Consider the following 15,174-nt stretch of genomic DNA (forward strand, 5'->3'; position numbering starts at 1 on the left):
ATGGTTCGAGCCCAGGGTGCAAACCCAGCCAGGAGCACTGATCAGGCGGTGCAGCTTGCGCAGCAGTCCCCAGAGACACTGGGACTCAGACGCGCACACGTGCTGCAGCACAATTCACTCCTCGCTTCTGGCTTTTACTGAAGGTGATGGAAATAGCTTGTTGCTTACTTGCTCCAGAAGCAAACTGTAACTTCTCTGTAGCAGGCTCCTGCAACAGGTAGTTTATGTGGGGAAGGGCTTGAGTTCAGGATAGTCCCCATGCTTAGGTCTGAATATGTTACATGAGGGTCCAAGGTCTTTCTTCATTCCTTCATGGACCATAGCTCAAGCACCAATTTAAACTGTTTAGACTTGCAAAAAGATGCTATTTACATACTTAAAAGCAAATTTAAGCCAAAATACTCTATGGCTAGTTTGGTACTTTAAAAGCTGAAAAAAAAAAGGGGGGGGGGGAGGGGAGGGCAATTTTATTTGGCTGCTGCCACTCAGAAATAGCACAGTAAGGTAACTTGGGAGAATGATGACTTTTAACATGTTAACCACTGACCATGCAACATTTTCATCAGTGTAAATATAACTCCTTGCCACTCTGCCAAGGTTACACTGAATCATACAACCGCCAGTGAAGTCAGACTTTCTAAATACTCTTATTTCACATATAAACACACTAATGAAAGTGCTTTTCATTTTAGGTAGTAGCTCATTCCGAAACACTGGAGTGTGTTGCGCTGATAAATGGGAAAGCTGGGAAAACTGATCATCCAAAGAAAAATTCAGTTAGTGTTCAAACAAGTTGCTAGGATGTTTGTGTACGGAAAAAGCCCGGAGGTATTCGAGGATTTGCATCAGCATATTTATAGTCACATTGTCTTCAATTCAGTGTTAATATATCCTTCATCACGACCAACATATTAATTGCAGAGTGCATAGAAAGCTGCAGCAAGTTACGGGCTGGATTATTATTTCATATTGCAGAGGAACATTATGACCCTCTGTTATGAACGAGGACTCCCCCACGACCAGGTGCTGTACGATTTGAAGGCAACATCTCACAGACCTTACATTTGAAACCAAAAGAATGAGTTAACCCATAGAAGGTGATACTAATTTCCCAGGTAAGACATTTTTCACCCTCTCAGGTGAAGTGTAACTGTGTACATAGTTTCCTTCTTTCGTATTTCAGAGAGAGCGCCCCTTTTTTATCACCTGAATGGTCTTGGAGCACACCAGAGATCACACAACAGACATGTAACTACTGGCCCTTCAGGTCTTCACTGAAATAAGGGTTATAGCTCACACAGTTATTCCCTAAATCATATAGGAACTGGGGACACCAGCATTTATGATAATGAAGTGGTACCCCATTCTAGTGCTGGCGACCAAGTCTGGGAGACAGCAGTACTTTGTATGTATTTCAGGCCAGAGTGGGCCACTTGAGTCACCTCACTTGAACTGCTACAACAAGAGACAGAAACACCCACCGGATACTCCTGTCCTCAGCCTGACAACTGCGGGTGAAACAAGAACATGTAACATTTACATTTACACAGGTCTGCAAAAAGTGCACGGGAACATTACGTCAGACCAAGAGGGGAATATGGAACTGGCAGTTTCTATACCCTGTTTGTTGCAACTTCTCTACATGACAACATATATTAAGCTGACAATGACTGACTTTAAACACAATAAACTCCAGGGACAGGTGACAGTGAACATAGTCCACAACCTTTCATCACCGAGTTCAAAGTGCAGCTCAGCTCACAGGCAAAACAAGATTCATAGTCTAGCCCTGAATTCCTGAGGCTTGCAGACATTTTTTTAAAGCAGTGCAATTGCATAACACAAACAACAACTGCCAGAAACTGTGACTGAAACTTCTCTAGTGTCTGATTGACTCTACTTGTATTATCAGGCCCCAGCTTGACATGTGCCCAAATAGCTGAATGCCAGATGAGAGGGAAGGTGGCAGGGATAATGCAATATTTTTATCAAGTTGTTGAAGTGTTTTTGACACAACAACAGTAACATTATACCCTGAACAATGCCACACTGGAAATTATCCTGAAGTTTATCTATCATACAAGATGCATTTAGCAACAGCAGCATCTTTATATATAAAAACTGCGAGGTTCACCTTTATTTCCAACATAAACTCGATAAACAGAAGAAAGGTACGTAATTCCGGTGAGCACACAGATAACTGGACAAGTCTGGGAACAAGCGCTGGGCTGGTTGCAAAGATGTAACTTACAGAAGAATTTCTTCTGCCAAACAGGAGTTAGCTTTCTCTTTGAACTTCAGGGGAAATGAGGATAAACTCGTTATTATAAAAGACGATCATTTAGGATCATCATAGTGCTTTCTAAAAATCTAACCAACAAGCCAAAGCATGAGCTAAAGCTAGTTATTTACTTCCAAAAATATAACTGTGTTTAGCTCCAAACAAATACTTCCACATACATGGCTGAAAAAAGATCAGAAGGTACAGCAGCTATTTTGAAACCTGCATTCCCATCAAACATCTTAGTTTATTTATATATTCCCCACTTTCCTTGAAGTATTGCCCACACAAGCAGCATTTCCCACTTTGGAGAATAACCATTAATTTCACACCACAGTGTTTTTTTCTAGGGATATAATTACACAGAAGACAAGTATTCTTTATTAAAATATCTGAAGGCATGTTAGGTAGTTATGACTGGTAGTTATTCAGGAGCATAGGTTTTCTCTTCTCTTTTCCCCCTCCTTTTTCTTTCCTTGTTTGCCAGCTAGCAAGAGCTTTGCACATGTAAAGGAGTGACTTGATCCCAATGCATTTTTAATGTTGTAATAAATGATGCAGTAAGGTACGGAATAATCAGGCTGAAACTCTTCTGTGCAAGACAGACAACTATTCTAACACATGCCTGACATCAACAAATGCACGCTCTCAGGGCCTGGCCCACTATGGATGGTGACATTTTCTTATGGTTAATTCTTTTAAAATGATCTCTAACTTCTTCCTTCTACTTGTATTTTATATAGTAACTGGGATATACATTTTGTCAATAGTTGAAGCTCCTATTATCCCCCAGTTGGGCAAATGAGCTATTCTTATGGACATAACTATGTCCAGACCGAAAAGCCTGTGTCAAAGCAGAATACAACTAAATCTGTTCCTAATGGTGTTCCTGTTGCCTTTTTTAATTTCTCCTTTCATCCTACAACTCATGTAATTTTTTATCTTTCGCCTTTCTGATAATCACCCAATAAAACACACCATTAACAATTTTAAGTTTTACTATAGCATGCCAAAGTCATGTCAACAAAGTCTCTGAATCAGAATTTGAGAGCATCTTACACAGTTTAAATTACCACACATTTTCTCATCAGAATGACACTTCTCTTGGAATTGAAGCATGTTGATGATAAAACGTCACAGAAAGAATGCAGGCACATGAAGCAAGTCAATGCAGCTAAAAGCCAACACGCAGCAGAAGCTACATGTAAGACAAGAGAAAAGAGGGAGAAAAGAGAAAGAGAGGAGAGCAACAGGATGTGTGTCGAAGGATGGCAGCAGCAAGGGAAGAGGCAGAATGAACGCACACTCATATAAAGAAGGGGAAGGGAATTTTACCAATTCTTTCTTGTCGGATCACAGAAATCCCTAATGCTAATTACAAAGTGTCTAAACCCGTTTCCAGGAAGAGGAAATTAGCCCAAATCTTTTTATGGAAACAAAATCCTTCACTTCTTAAAGTACCAATCTTGTCTGTTTCCCGTATGATGGATACTTGTAAACTCTGAAGTTGCCATGTTCTACTATCTAAATGTACAAATACATAGCTTTGGAAATAAATGCAGACAACGAATAGGAAATGTGATATAGGTAGCAACGGTAAGAAATGTGTTGGATTTTCAGCACTTGAAAACAAACCTACGCAAAGTGGTAGGGCTGAAAGTCCAACTCAGTATGCAAACATCATATCGGTTTTGTTAAAAGATAGAGATTAAGAGCTGCAACTAGCAAAATAGTTTTCAAAAGAAAATTGGATTTTTGACTGAAAGACTGCTTTCACGGAGATTTCTTTTCCTCAGAAAATGCAATATCCTGCTGTTGGCTATGTCTCTGGAAAGGAGACTCCTCCTCTGAGAAGTTTCTCTTGAATCCAGTTGGTGGGAAAGCCAATGGCTTCTGTAGGAGTTACCATTCAGTCCTGGTTACTAAACATCTAGAATTCCTCTCTTTCGATTTCTAGTACTCAGTCTGAATCTAGGGATGTGGCAAATTCCACATTCTCATCTTGATGTTTCTGCTCAAGAAATCTGAGACTGCATGTCCCTGAGACGACTATCCCAAATCAAAACTGATAAACTGAAAGAGGGTGAGAAGAGCAAGAGACTATAAGAACTCAGATCCACAGAACTCAGAATTTTTAGTAGACAGGACAGAAATGTAGCACGAACCCTGTAAAGCATGCTGCTTGTGAAAGCCAAATTCATCACAAGCAATGACAGGCTGCTAAAAACAAATAAAAAGAGAGAGGAAGGGTGAAATGACAAGATAAAGAACTTAAACACATTAACATCAGAGTGAACATTTTCAAAGTGATTCCTTACATTTAATAATAAAAGCCTACCCCTAAATCATTCTTCACTACAGTGCAACAATATGCACTTTTGTGTGTATGTGTGCATGGGTGTTGAAGATTAGAGATCTGAGCGGGGGTGAAGGGAGGTTCAAATAGAGGCAGGGCGCTTGCAAGCAAATCAAAATTGCCAGCAAAGAGCCACTTCCTGCTGGTGACTAAGCCTTCACCCAAACAGTCAAGAGGAAGGGGCATAAGTAAAGCATTGCAAACGACCATCCCGACTGTATCCAAGTGGAGACAACTAGGACAAACAAACTCAGGAAGTGGCAGGGAGTTAGAAACCAAGAGGAAATCCATGGCACAGAGAGGAAAGTGAAGAGATTGCGCCGATCCGCAGAGAGGTCACCTCTGGGTCTCACTGTGCCAAGGTTTTTCAAAACCGCTTTATTTGGACTATAATACAAAACTGGCACACACAGCTGGCGGCTGCTGCAGAGGCCATTCAAATGTTAACATTCGCAATGATAAACAGCCAAAAAAAGTTCTATGTAAGCAAATTGGAACAAACAACTAATCTAAATCTGGTTGCTAAGAGACAGAGGATTTCAGCCAAAACCAGCCCAAAGCCTCAAGAATACTTTATTTTTGATCAAAAAAAGTACCTGTAGATGACGCCATGTTGGTGAAGAAACATGAGTGCTGATGTGACCTCTGCTGCATAAAAGCGGGATCGAGGTTCGTCAAATTTGCGTGAGCGCTGGATTTGAAACATTAGGTCTCCTCCATTTACATATTCCATGACGAAAAAGAGGCGGTCCTGAAATCAATTAAACAGTGCTATTTAGCTAATTTCTTTTAGCAACACAAAGGACTGCTTGAAGCTACACTTTAGGCGACTGGAGCACTTACGTCAAGAAATGAAAGAAACAAATGCCACAATTCTGAAAAGGGAAAAGCCGACAACCAAAATCCCCCAAACCTACCAAGAGCCTCAAAGTGAGAAAAGAGAAAGAAGGGAATAGAATCAAAGTGTACTAATAAGCAACACAGACATAAATCTTCTCACATCAACAAATACAGATGGAATTATAATCAATTTTATATAAGATACTTAAATGATGCCGCTTCTTTTAAAGTTTAGCCATAACAATGAAGAGATAAAGTCAATTCTGCTAACTACTGCCAGGCTGCTAGGTGAATTTCAGGCTCTTTTTTTCTTCTCTTATCTTCTACCAGCTACTTTGTCTGCAAAGCATCTTTCCCAAATTATGTAAAAACAAATTAGGATTGCTAAACTATAGAAACCAGTGCTGCCAATCTCAAACACTTACATAGGACTTTCTGAATTGCCTCACCTCTCATAAGGCAATAAAATATCATATATTATTAAAATACTTATCAGGTTATTTTTATTTTTGTTTGATGCATCTCACTTCAAAGATTAAGATTTCAAGCTTATTTCTAGGACAGAGCACTAGAAATGAAATTTACTTGAGAACAGGAACCGATTCTCAGGCAATCACCCCATTTTGGTGTGTTTCAGAGAAAAGAACCTCAAAAGTAACACTCACTGAAATAGTCAGAATTGAGAACATCAGTAAATTAAGCGTGTGCTTGGCATCTTGAACCATTTGTGATCTAAACTGGCAATGTAGGTAAAGACAAGCAGAGAAATGACACAACTCCACTTGATACAATTTATATCCTATTTTTTTTGTAAATGTTTCTTATGAATTTTCAGTTCTCCCTGATCTATACTAACAGCTCTAAACTGTCAACTCTTTGCCCATTCACCCTCAGTTTGAAGCTGAATTTATATTATTTCTTTACTGTAAATCATCTCCATCTATACGCACATGAGTTTAGACAGAGGAAGAGGTAATTCTCATGTGACATGGAGAACAGATCTGTGCATATTCTCCTCACTCATATGACACAAGCATTTCATTCTCTGGTCACAGTACGCTGGTGTGTAATCATGGGACGTCATCAAAAGAAGCCCCAGCTTTCACATCACACTGCAGTTAGGCTGCAGCTCATGGTGTCTGGTGCGCTGGGTTGAAGAAAAGGAGACAAGATGCAACACTGCTTTGGGCAAACAAAAGCAATAGAACATGGAAGTCAATTAACCTCCTCCAAGTGAATCCAAGCCTGCAGATTACATAGTTTATATACATGACTCCAGAAATTCATACATGTTTGCCATTTGTCTTTAATCATCTACTCTGCAGCTTAGATTCAAGGCACACTTAAAAATAACCTTAAACTTAAGCGCGTGCATTAATCCTGCTCATTAAGTGCCTAAATGTTATACTTATCAGGGATGTTTCCTGGAGGAGGCTAGAAATGTTTGGCTGACTTTTTGCTGATTACAGAAAGAGGATGCAGAAAAAAAAAAAAACCTGTGCCTTTCCCCCCATATCTTGGGAACACAGAGACTGCCAGACTGGATCAAATTCAGGATTCAGGTGGAGTGGCATTCTTGGTAAAACACTGCTAACAACTTTGGCACATTTCACATTTTTCTTACCATTCCCTACTAAGGCAAAGCTAGTGAAGAATAGCATCAAAGCTTCTGGCTGTATCATACACTCAAAAAAGCATGTCTTCAGAGCCATGCCTTTGTTCTTTTTGCAATGCTCAGCACTACTGATGATAAACATTCAAAATCACAGCACAGATCTCTTGACATTAGTGTAGGCTTTGAATATGACCTCCTTTGCAACACCCCTAAGAAGATGCAGACACTGTCCTTTGTTACAGACTGAGTATTTCTGAAGAGCAGTTTGGGTACAAGTATCCCTTTGCAGCACAGGCTGGGGAGTGCCTGATGAACATTTGGCTAAAGGAGGTTCTCCTAACACTTGTTGAAATTGAACCTTACAGTGCTATTTTAACCTTTACAAAGTCAACAGTCCCGATGTGAGTAGGCACAGCCAGGAAAAGGAAACTTCAGTTCCCATTCTCCTGAACAGCCACACTCATTCCCAACATCGCTAGCTTTCTGCTGCACCCAAATCACAAATATAAAGCAAACAATGCTGATGCAAAGCGATTGTGCGGAGTCTTGCAGCTGTGACTCCTGAATGGCGATCCTCAACTTGTCACTGAGCTGAGTGCTGCTGCTCCCAACAGTCACACCGCCACTCCACCAACTGCAAGGGATGGTGCAAAACCGCTTCCCCCCAAAACGATGCCAAAAGGATGGTTGACACAACTGTGTAGATCAGGGCCATTTCCTAACATGTCAGGATATACACTGTATCATTTTTATGTTAAATACTCTATAATCAAAGCAGAACCAATGTTTTTTGTGACACCAAATGACTAATTGCTGATTCTAAATATCAGAAATTGTTTATAGCTAAAACTCCAGGATCTTTTACTTCGGTTCAGTCCTTTTTAGAACATTTCCAGTTTAGCCAACCAAAAATTTAACCTGGATTGTTCAGCAGAATATCTTGTCATTAGTCTGAATGAAAGCCTTAGTAGCAGCTCCATTCCCAGAGCTGGAGAGTGCTAACTCTCCTACACTCTTTCCCATCTTCCTTATTATGCACATCCTATTCTCAATTGGAAGGAGTATTTCTGGCAGATTCTGCAGCTTAGTTGACTACCTTTTCAAAAACATACCTACTAAAATCAGAATTAACAGCTCAGTGATTGAAATTGCTCTGTTGTTGCATTTCTGTGCTACACACAAGTTACTTTTCCAGCTTTCATGGTTGCACATTTCAGCTTCTAGATGAGAATTCACAGGTAGGAAAAAAAGGAAGTTTGAAGGGTCTGTTCTGTTAGCAGTGAGTCTCGGAAAGGGCTTGATTTTGAGAGAAGAAAAAGACTAATTCGCACCCACTAATATGGGGTAAACAATAAGATGCACAACATGCATATATGCACAGCAGGCCAGAGTTTCAGCATCAGAAGGTGCCATCTCTTTAATGAAATACATTCAGTCCCTATGAAAATTGCTTTCTTAAAACCACTCTCTGGTCTTTTTGTGGTCAGGACAATGACATGATCAGCTGTGACTGAAGTTTATGTGAAAAGAGGATGCAAGAGACTAGAGAATATTTTATGAATATGAGCTGAGATTGGTTAAGTTTCTCCTGTTTCCCAGAACCTCAACAACAGACACGCTACGTCCCCGTCCCCCCCCATTACAAATTAGTGATCAAAATAGAGGTTCCTAACCCTCCGCATATTTCCTTTCTATCATAATGTAAGCATACACCCAGAGTGACCCAATGAGACCTCTGACCTCAGTGCAGAGAGGATTTAATCCTCAAACAGTAATTGTGAAATAACTGTATGCTGCCTAATACATACATCTCACTACATGTGTCACTAGCGTATCATAAAGTGGGGGAACATAAAGTGACTGGTCTGAAGAATTATACACTAAGGGACAACACAGCATTTACTCAGTTAAAAAAGAGATACAAGGTATGACTTTATCATTGATTGTGTTCCAAGAGAAAATTGCATGGGTTTGGTTGGGACTGCATTATTTTTGGACTCCGTTTTCATAACATTTGAGAAGTATGTTTTGATGAACAAAATAAATGTAAAGCAGTCCTGGGAACTCTTTAATTATATAAACTGAAATAAAAGGCAAAATCACAAACAAAGACTTTAGATTAATCCTCTGTTGGCATCTATAAGGCAAAAAAGAAGTACTGCAAAGTAAACTAATATGCTTTCTGAGGTAATTAGTTTCTTTACAGGGTTTATTTTAGCACTTAATCATACCTGCTTTTCCTTGAATTTCTCAAAAGGTATGGTTGAATGAGAATACTTAATAATGGAAAGAAAAACAGAGCAGAGAGCATGGGTAAGAGATTTTAAAAGCAAAGTGGACATGAAATAACCTGGCGAGAAGACAAAAAAGTTCAGCTTCACTCTGTATTTCCCTAGTATTTTCTGACTACAAATTTAACTACTATCCTGGAATGCCTAATTGCCTGTCTTAACATCTCTATCATTCCAGTCTCACCTCTTGATTTTCTTAAGTGAGATAGTCTCCTGCATGCTTTGTGTCTTCATCAAAACTGGACCCCAAAAGCAACTTCTTGTCTAGTCTCTCCTTATCACTATCTGGATTTCACTTGCCACTCAAACTAGAAATCTGGTTTCATCTTTTCTCTCATTCCACTCCTTTAACTGTGCCCCAATTTCATTTTTCATCCTCCTTGACATTCAAAATAGCTCTACAGTAAATGCTACCAGCCAACCCTTCATTCTTTCTTCTGATTATTACCAGAGCCTTCCTTCTTCAAAACCATTCTCTGATTTTTAGTTTTGTTTGCATACTTTTTGTTAACATCAGCCTATATATTATGTACACTCCATGCCAGCTTATATTCACTTTCTTTTTAGACATTATTCCACTGGATAGAGCGTCTACCTTTTGTTTCTGCTAGAATAATGTACATGCTTTTTATCTGGAAAAGGGAGGGTGATTTCCAAAAACATCAATAGTAATAAACTCTCAGGACATAACAGACTCAATTTTTGTGAAGCTCCTTTTTGTGAAAGTGTGATTAATGATCAAGACCTTCCTAACAGTAAGACCAGATAATCTTGCCAATCAGTTTTGATTTAACAGATGACACTACAGAGTCTATTACTTGTTTAGATGTGGAATAATACCATTGTTGAGGAACAAGCTTCTACGTAAACCCTGTATGAAAGCTTAGACATGGAAAGACTTTGATGTATTGTTTATATTATTTATTGTGCAGTCCTTAAAAGACTTTTTCAATTGTTATCAGTCATTAACCTGTCTCTCCTTCGTTTGTTTTCCACTTAAAATCTCATTAACATTAGATTGCAGCTCAAAGACAATCCTTTGACAGACATAAGGCCAAATACAATTATCAGTGCAATCTGAAGAATACAAACTTTTTTCCTCTTCCAATGAGTCCTACCACCTGGGGGACCCAATATGCACCCCAGCACAGCCTCCTTACTGAAATACTACAAACCAAAAAGAAACTGCGCTGTCTCCCAGTTTCAAATCTGACATACGCACCCATGCTACAAGTCTCAGAACAAATCTTTCCACTGTTATTTTTTTGTCTCCTTTTGTTCTACCCTTACAACACTTAAAAACAGTGAATTCAGCAAAAGTATCACACAGTCCTCAATAAATACATAAAGGTAATACGACTAAAAAGAAATCTTACCAGTGCACTCCAACTACTAGTTTTTCCTTCATTTATGTTTTCATATAACTGGCTGTGAATGAATTCATCCTAGTTCTTCCTAGAACAATTCTCACGAGCTCCCTAAATTAACTTCTTTGTGTGAATACACTTTTTTCCCAGAAACTCAGAAAGTATTTGAATTAGATTTCTCCAGAGGCTACTGAAAATATCAATGAAATTAATATGTGTATTAAGTACAGGTAAATTTAAATGCAGAATAGTTCATATTCTAGTAGAGCACTGTTTCATAATGGAATGTGTTCAGTCACCAACGTTGTTGCAAAACAAAAGATATAACTTCGATTGCACAAGAAGTCAGATAAATAGATCACCTTAGTATGCTCTGTAAGATGATATTTTATTCATATCATGCATGTATGGAATTCTTTTTCAACTAGTACGAAGCTGTGATTACTTAACTCTATTTAAACAGGATGCTCAAACAGTTTGTTTAAAATTACCTAAAACTATAGCAACTGTCCCACCCCTCAGAACTTGAATAAACATTTTCTGCTTCTGATGGCAATTGCACAGGCACACTGTATACAAAACTGTATGGAAGCCTTCAACACCCCGAGCAGAAGACTAACCAGGATGGCAGATTCATCTTCTACAATCCCACCATTAGGAGGTACAAATACAAAACCAAGAGAAAACCCAGGTTCAATACTAAAACAGCGAAAGCTCTCTCCTGTTGGTTTGATTCCTTTTTGAAGTTTACAGTAACAATCTTCAACAGGACACTACGACACCTTATCTGTCTCTGATTTCAGTGTCTATACTCAAGGCTAATTGTGTTGTTTTTCCTGTTTTGTACCAGGCGTTCATGGAGTTCCAAATAAGAAGGGAATATTTTCTAAGGATCACATAATTCTTGGAAAAATATGCCCTGTACATAGGAACTGATATCTTTAATTTCACACAGGATATCTGCATCTTCCACCTAACAAAAATTGCACACATTCAGATTTTGTATTACAGGATGTTTTTGTCAATCAGACACGTCAAATTTCTCTCAAGCTGCTGAACACTGTTATAGCTAGGGACTTGCCCTGTATTCAATTTTGAATCCAGTTTTTGCCATTGAAAGAAAGAATGACCTCAAAACACAGACATGAGAGAGTCAGAGAACCACACAAAATTGGATAAAGAAGTCTTGCAAGGTCATGTAGCTTATCCAACAAATGACAGGCAGGATCAGTTGCACCTAAGCCAAGGGGAAGTAACCTTTTCAGTGCTACAAGGCAAGCTCTGGGCTCTGTGAGACTGTCATCTAACTGAAAACCTGAACAATCCTGCTGAGCAAACTCCCTTTGGCCAGAAAAGACCTAGAAGCAGAAGCCTCTGTTAGTCTGGTCTGCTGGAGGGCAGGCAGGGTTTGTCTGTACTCGACTGCAGCAGGGTCTCTTGCTTTGCCAGAAATGCTTTGTTCCCCTCTCAGTCCCCTCATCATCATAATCCAGTATGAAATTGTATTCCTTGAACATAATCTGCCTCACAGGTCAGAAAATTGCATGAGTTCTTGAAATTATTCTGATCAGCTATTAAAAAATCCTCTCTGCTAAGCATTCCTTGCCCTGCACTGGCAGTCTGTTTCAGTACTTGCAGAAAATACCATTGGGAAATCTTTCCACTGCTGCAACCCACTTGCATTACTTATTGTGCTTACCTTACTCAAAATATCAATCCCTAGCTGTGCTGAAAGTTGCACACTACCTTCAGAGAAACACTTTTGTGCTTTCCACCTTTGTTTCCTGTGCAAAGAACTGATCACTGTTTTTTCTTGATTTTACAAAACTGATCACAAAGTATTTCTATTCTGTTCGCACAGACCCCAGACATCATGTCAATTGAGAGCCTGTGGGATAAAAATCACTTTTAAAGGCCTGAAAATGGTTTCAAGAAGAGCTGGCCCTCCTTGAGACACTGGAATGATTCTCACAAAAAGATCTCTCTCTCCTATCCTACTATATCCTATCATGTGAAGAGCGAGGAAAAGCTACAAATTAGCTTCCAAATAGTGCTTTCAGAAACAGTTCAGAGGTTCTCAAAACCTTTCCACTGTATTACTGTAAAGATTTGCACTGTAGCATTTACTCATCTATAATGTGAGTCACTGGAAAAGGGTTTTTAAGCAAGATGTTTGTCTGAGATCTCTAACCTTCATAAAGCAGACCTGGTATGTCGCTTCTGTCATGGGAGATTTATGTTGCTTCTGTGTGGAGTATCAATTGATACTGGAACAGAATGGGGTTGTTAAAATGTTTTTCGTGCCTTTAATGCATCCCATCGTACTGTTTCACAAGGAAAATATGGCTGGTGTATGCACGTTGAGATGAAGTGGCTGGCTGGGGGTGGGGGGCCTTATTATGTGCCAGAAGCAGGTCACAGCACTATGGAAATTACAATTTAGGATTCAAAGCAGGAAACATTAGCCAGGACCTCTTGGACATCACCTATTCTTTCAAAAAATGTCAGGAGATGACTAGGTTTTACCTAGACTGGCATTCAAGAGGGAAGTTTGTTTAGTGATTTTTCCACAGAGAGATCCAAGAACACTCTAAAGCGGTTCAAAATGAAGAGAAGCCAGCCTGTCCCAAGCCCCATACTTCTAGAAAAGCTTAGTTGTTCCTAATCCACATTTCTGTAGCCATCAAAATTCACTGGCTTCAACATCACTTTTAAAATGTACAGACCTTCATCTGTACCATACATTTTAAAATATGATAAAGTATGAATATGAATAAAATCTATACCCTAGAAGCTGCAACTAACAATAATACACACATCAGAATAACAAATGAAGGTTACATCCCCTACACAGAGCTTTTTACTGTGCAGTTGACAAATACCTGATGTTTGAATACAGACTTCCTACTGTTTTTTCAGATAATGAATTCTGTCAGATTACTATCTGCACCAAACTCATTGCATGCATTGGATTAGTTGGTGTATCAGGCTCATCCTAGAGCAAGTAAAAAGGGAATATGATTCCAAATGTCATTAATCCTGTTCTTTAAAAAAGGTGACCTGTAGACTAATTCAATGTAGCACAGAAAGAGCAGGCGGAGAGTTGTCAGCCCACAGAGCTTCCAGTTTACTCACTATGGCATAAAATTCTAGTTCTACTTCAGTTTCTTGAACAGACAATATTTTCACATTAATACCTAAATATTATCATATGAATGCAAACATTTTATTTTATTTTATTCTATTTCTTTTAGTTCCTTCTGACTTTAAAAGAGTAGGATTTTTGTGGTTTTTTTCTTCTCAGTTACTAATGGATATTGTGCCTTGTGCCTATGTGAATGTTTTCTGTGACACCTGTAATATAATATCGAATGTTCTGACATAGTATCTACAGTGTTTAGTGGTGAGATTCTCTTTAGCTCAGATAGGGTTTAGATCAGGATTAAATTTTTAATGCTCTAATATGTGGAATTTTTTAGCTGAGGGCATGCAACGAAAATGCAGAACAAATCAAATCATCGCCATTTCATCAGCTCCTACCATCCAACCTTAGAATGAACTGAAGCACAAAGACTTCTAACTTTGGGAAAGTCTTTAACTCCAAATGATCCTGGAGAGATTGTGTTCTGTCGTTGTTGGATTTTTCTGGGAGCTGGTGTAAATCTTTCAGTCTGCCTCAAGCTCCACTTTTGGTAGCCATGAGCTCCACAGTGAGCTCAGGCAAGAGCTGCTGCTCCCTGGGACAGCAATCCTGATCCCTGCCTGCTACCTGAGAACCCAAGCAAGGCCGGGGAGCAGGGACCCTAGACGTGTAACTGGTGTAACATGCTCTTTATGCCCTTCCTCTCATACAAAGGAGAAACACAACTGGAATCCTCTGCAGAAATGGTGTGTTTTGTAGTTCAAAAGGGGTATCAAGTAGGAAAAGCTTCTCAGGCCATTTCCCTAATACCTTTATTTGATGACAGATAAGCTGTGGAAAGCGCCTTTTATGAAATTCTTTGATCTCATCTTCTTTTGGTGTTGTTTGGAAAAAAACCCTGTTCTGGTGAGATAATTTTAAAGACCTCTGATTTAATGGCCTGATGCACATGGCAGAAAATTGTATCAAGCCTGCAAAATGTCATTATGCAGAAAATGTTACAATATGCAGGCAGCTATTAATATTCCTTTGTTCTGATTCTTATAGGAAAACATATAAACATGGTCTTCCATGTAGAACTGTGTAGTTTTTGAAGCCACTTCAGAACTTCTAAGAACAACTTTGAACCTGTTTATATGCTACCAAAGAGCTTAGACAGAGATGGCACATGTCCTAGGTATCTCCTCAGCCCCTAAGGCTGGTTTTTGAACCTTTCTTGTCTTTTTCTCATGCTGTCTGGGCATCTAGTTTATGTCTTGGAGCACACAGGGAAATGCACAAG

The 15,174-nt window shown here is 39.2% G+C and overlaps 1 protein-coding gene across 1 annotated transcript in view; it reads right to left on the bottom strand.

Moving 5' to 3' along the window:
- Positions 1–15,174, bottom strand: part of PRKCE (protein kinase C epsilon) — a 290,692-nt gene that overhangs the window by 47,813 nt on the left and 227,705 nt on the right. The window contains exon 11 of the mRNA XM_065679486.1: positions 5,234–5,388. Coding sequence (XP_065535558.1) covers positions 5,234–5,388 — 155 coding nt within the window. The remainder of the gene's footprint in view (positions 1–5,233; positions 5,389–15,174) is intronic.

Source organism: Lathamus discolor, chromosome 5, assembly GCF_037157495.1.
Source record: "Lathamus discolor isolate bLatDis1 chromosome 5, bLatDis1.hap1, whole genome shotgun sequence".
NCBI classification, from domain to species: Eukaryota; Metazoa; Chordata; class Aves; order Psittaciformes; family Psittacidae; genus Lathamus; species Lathamus discolor.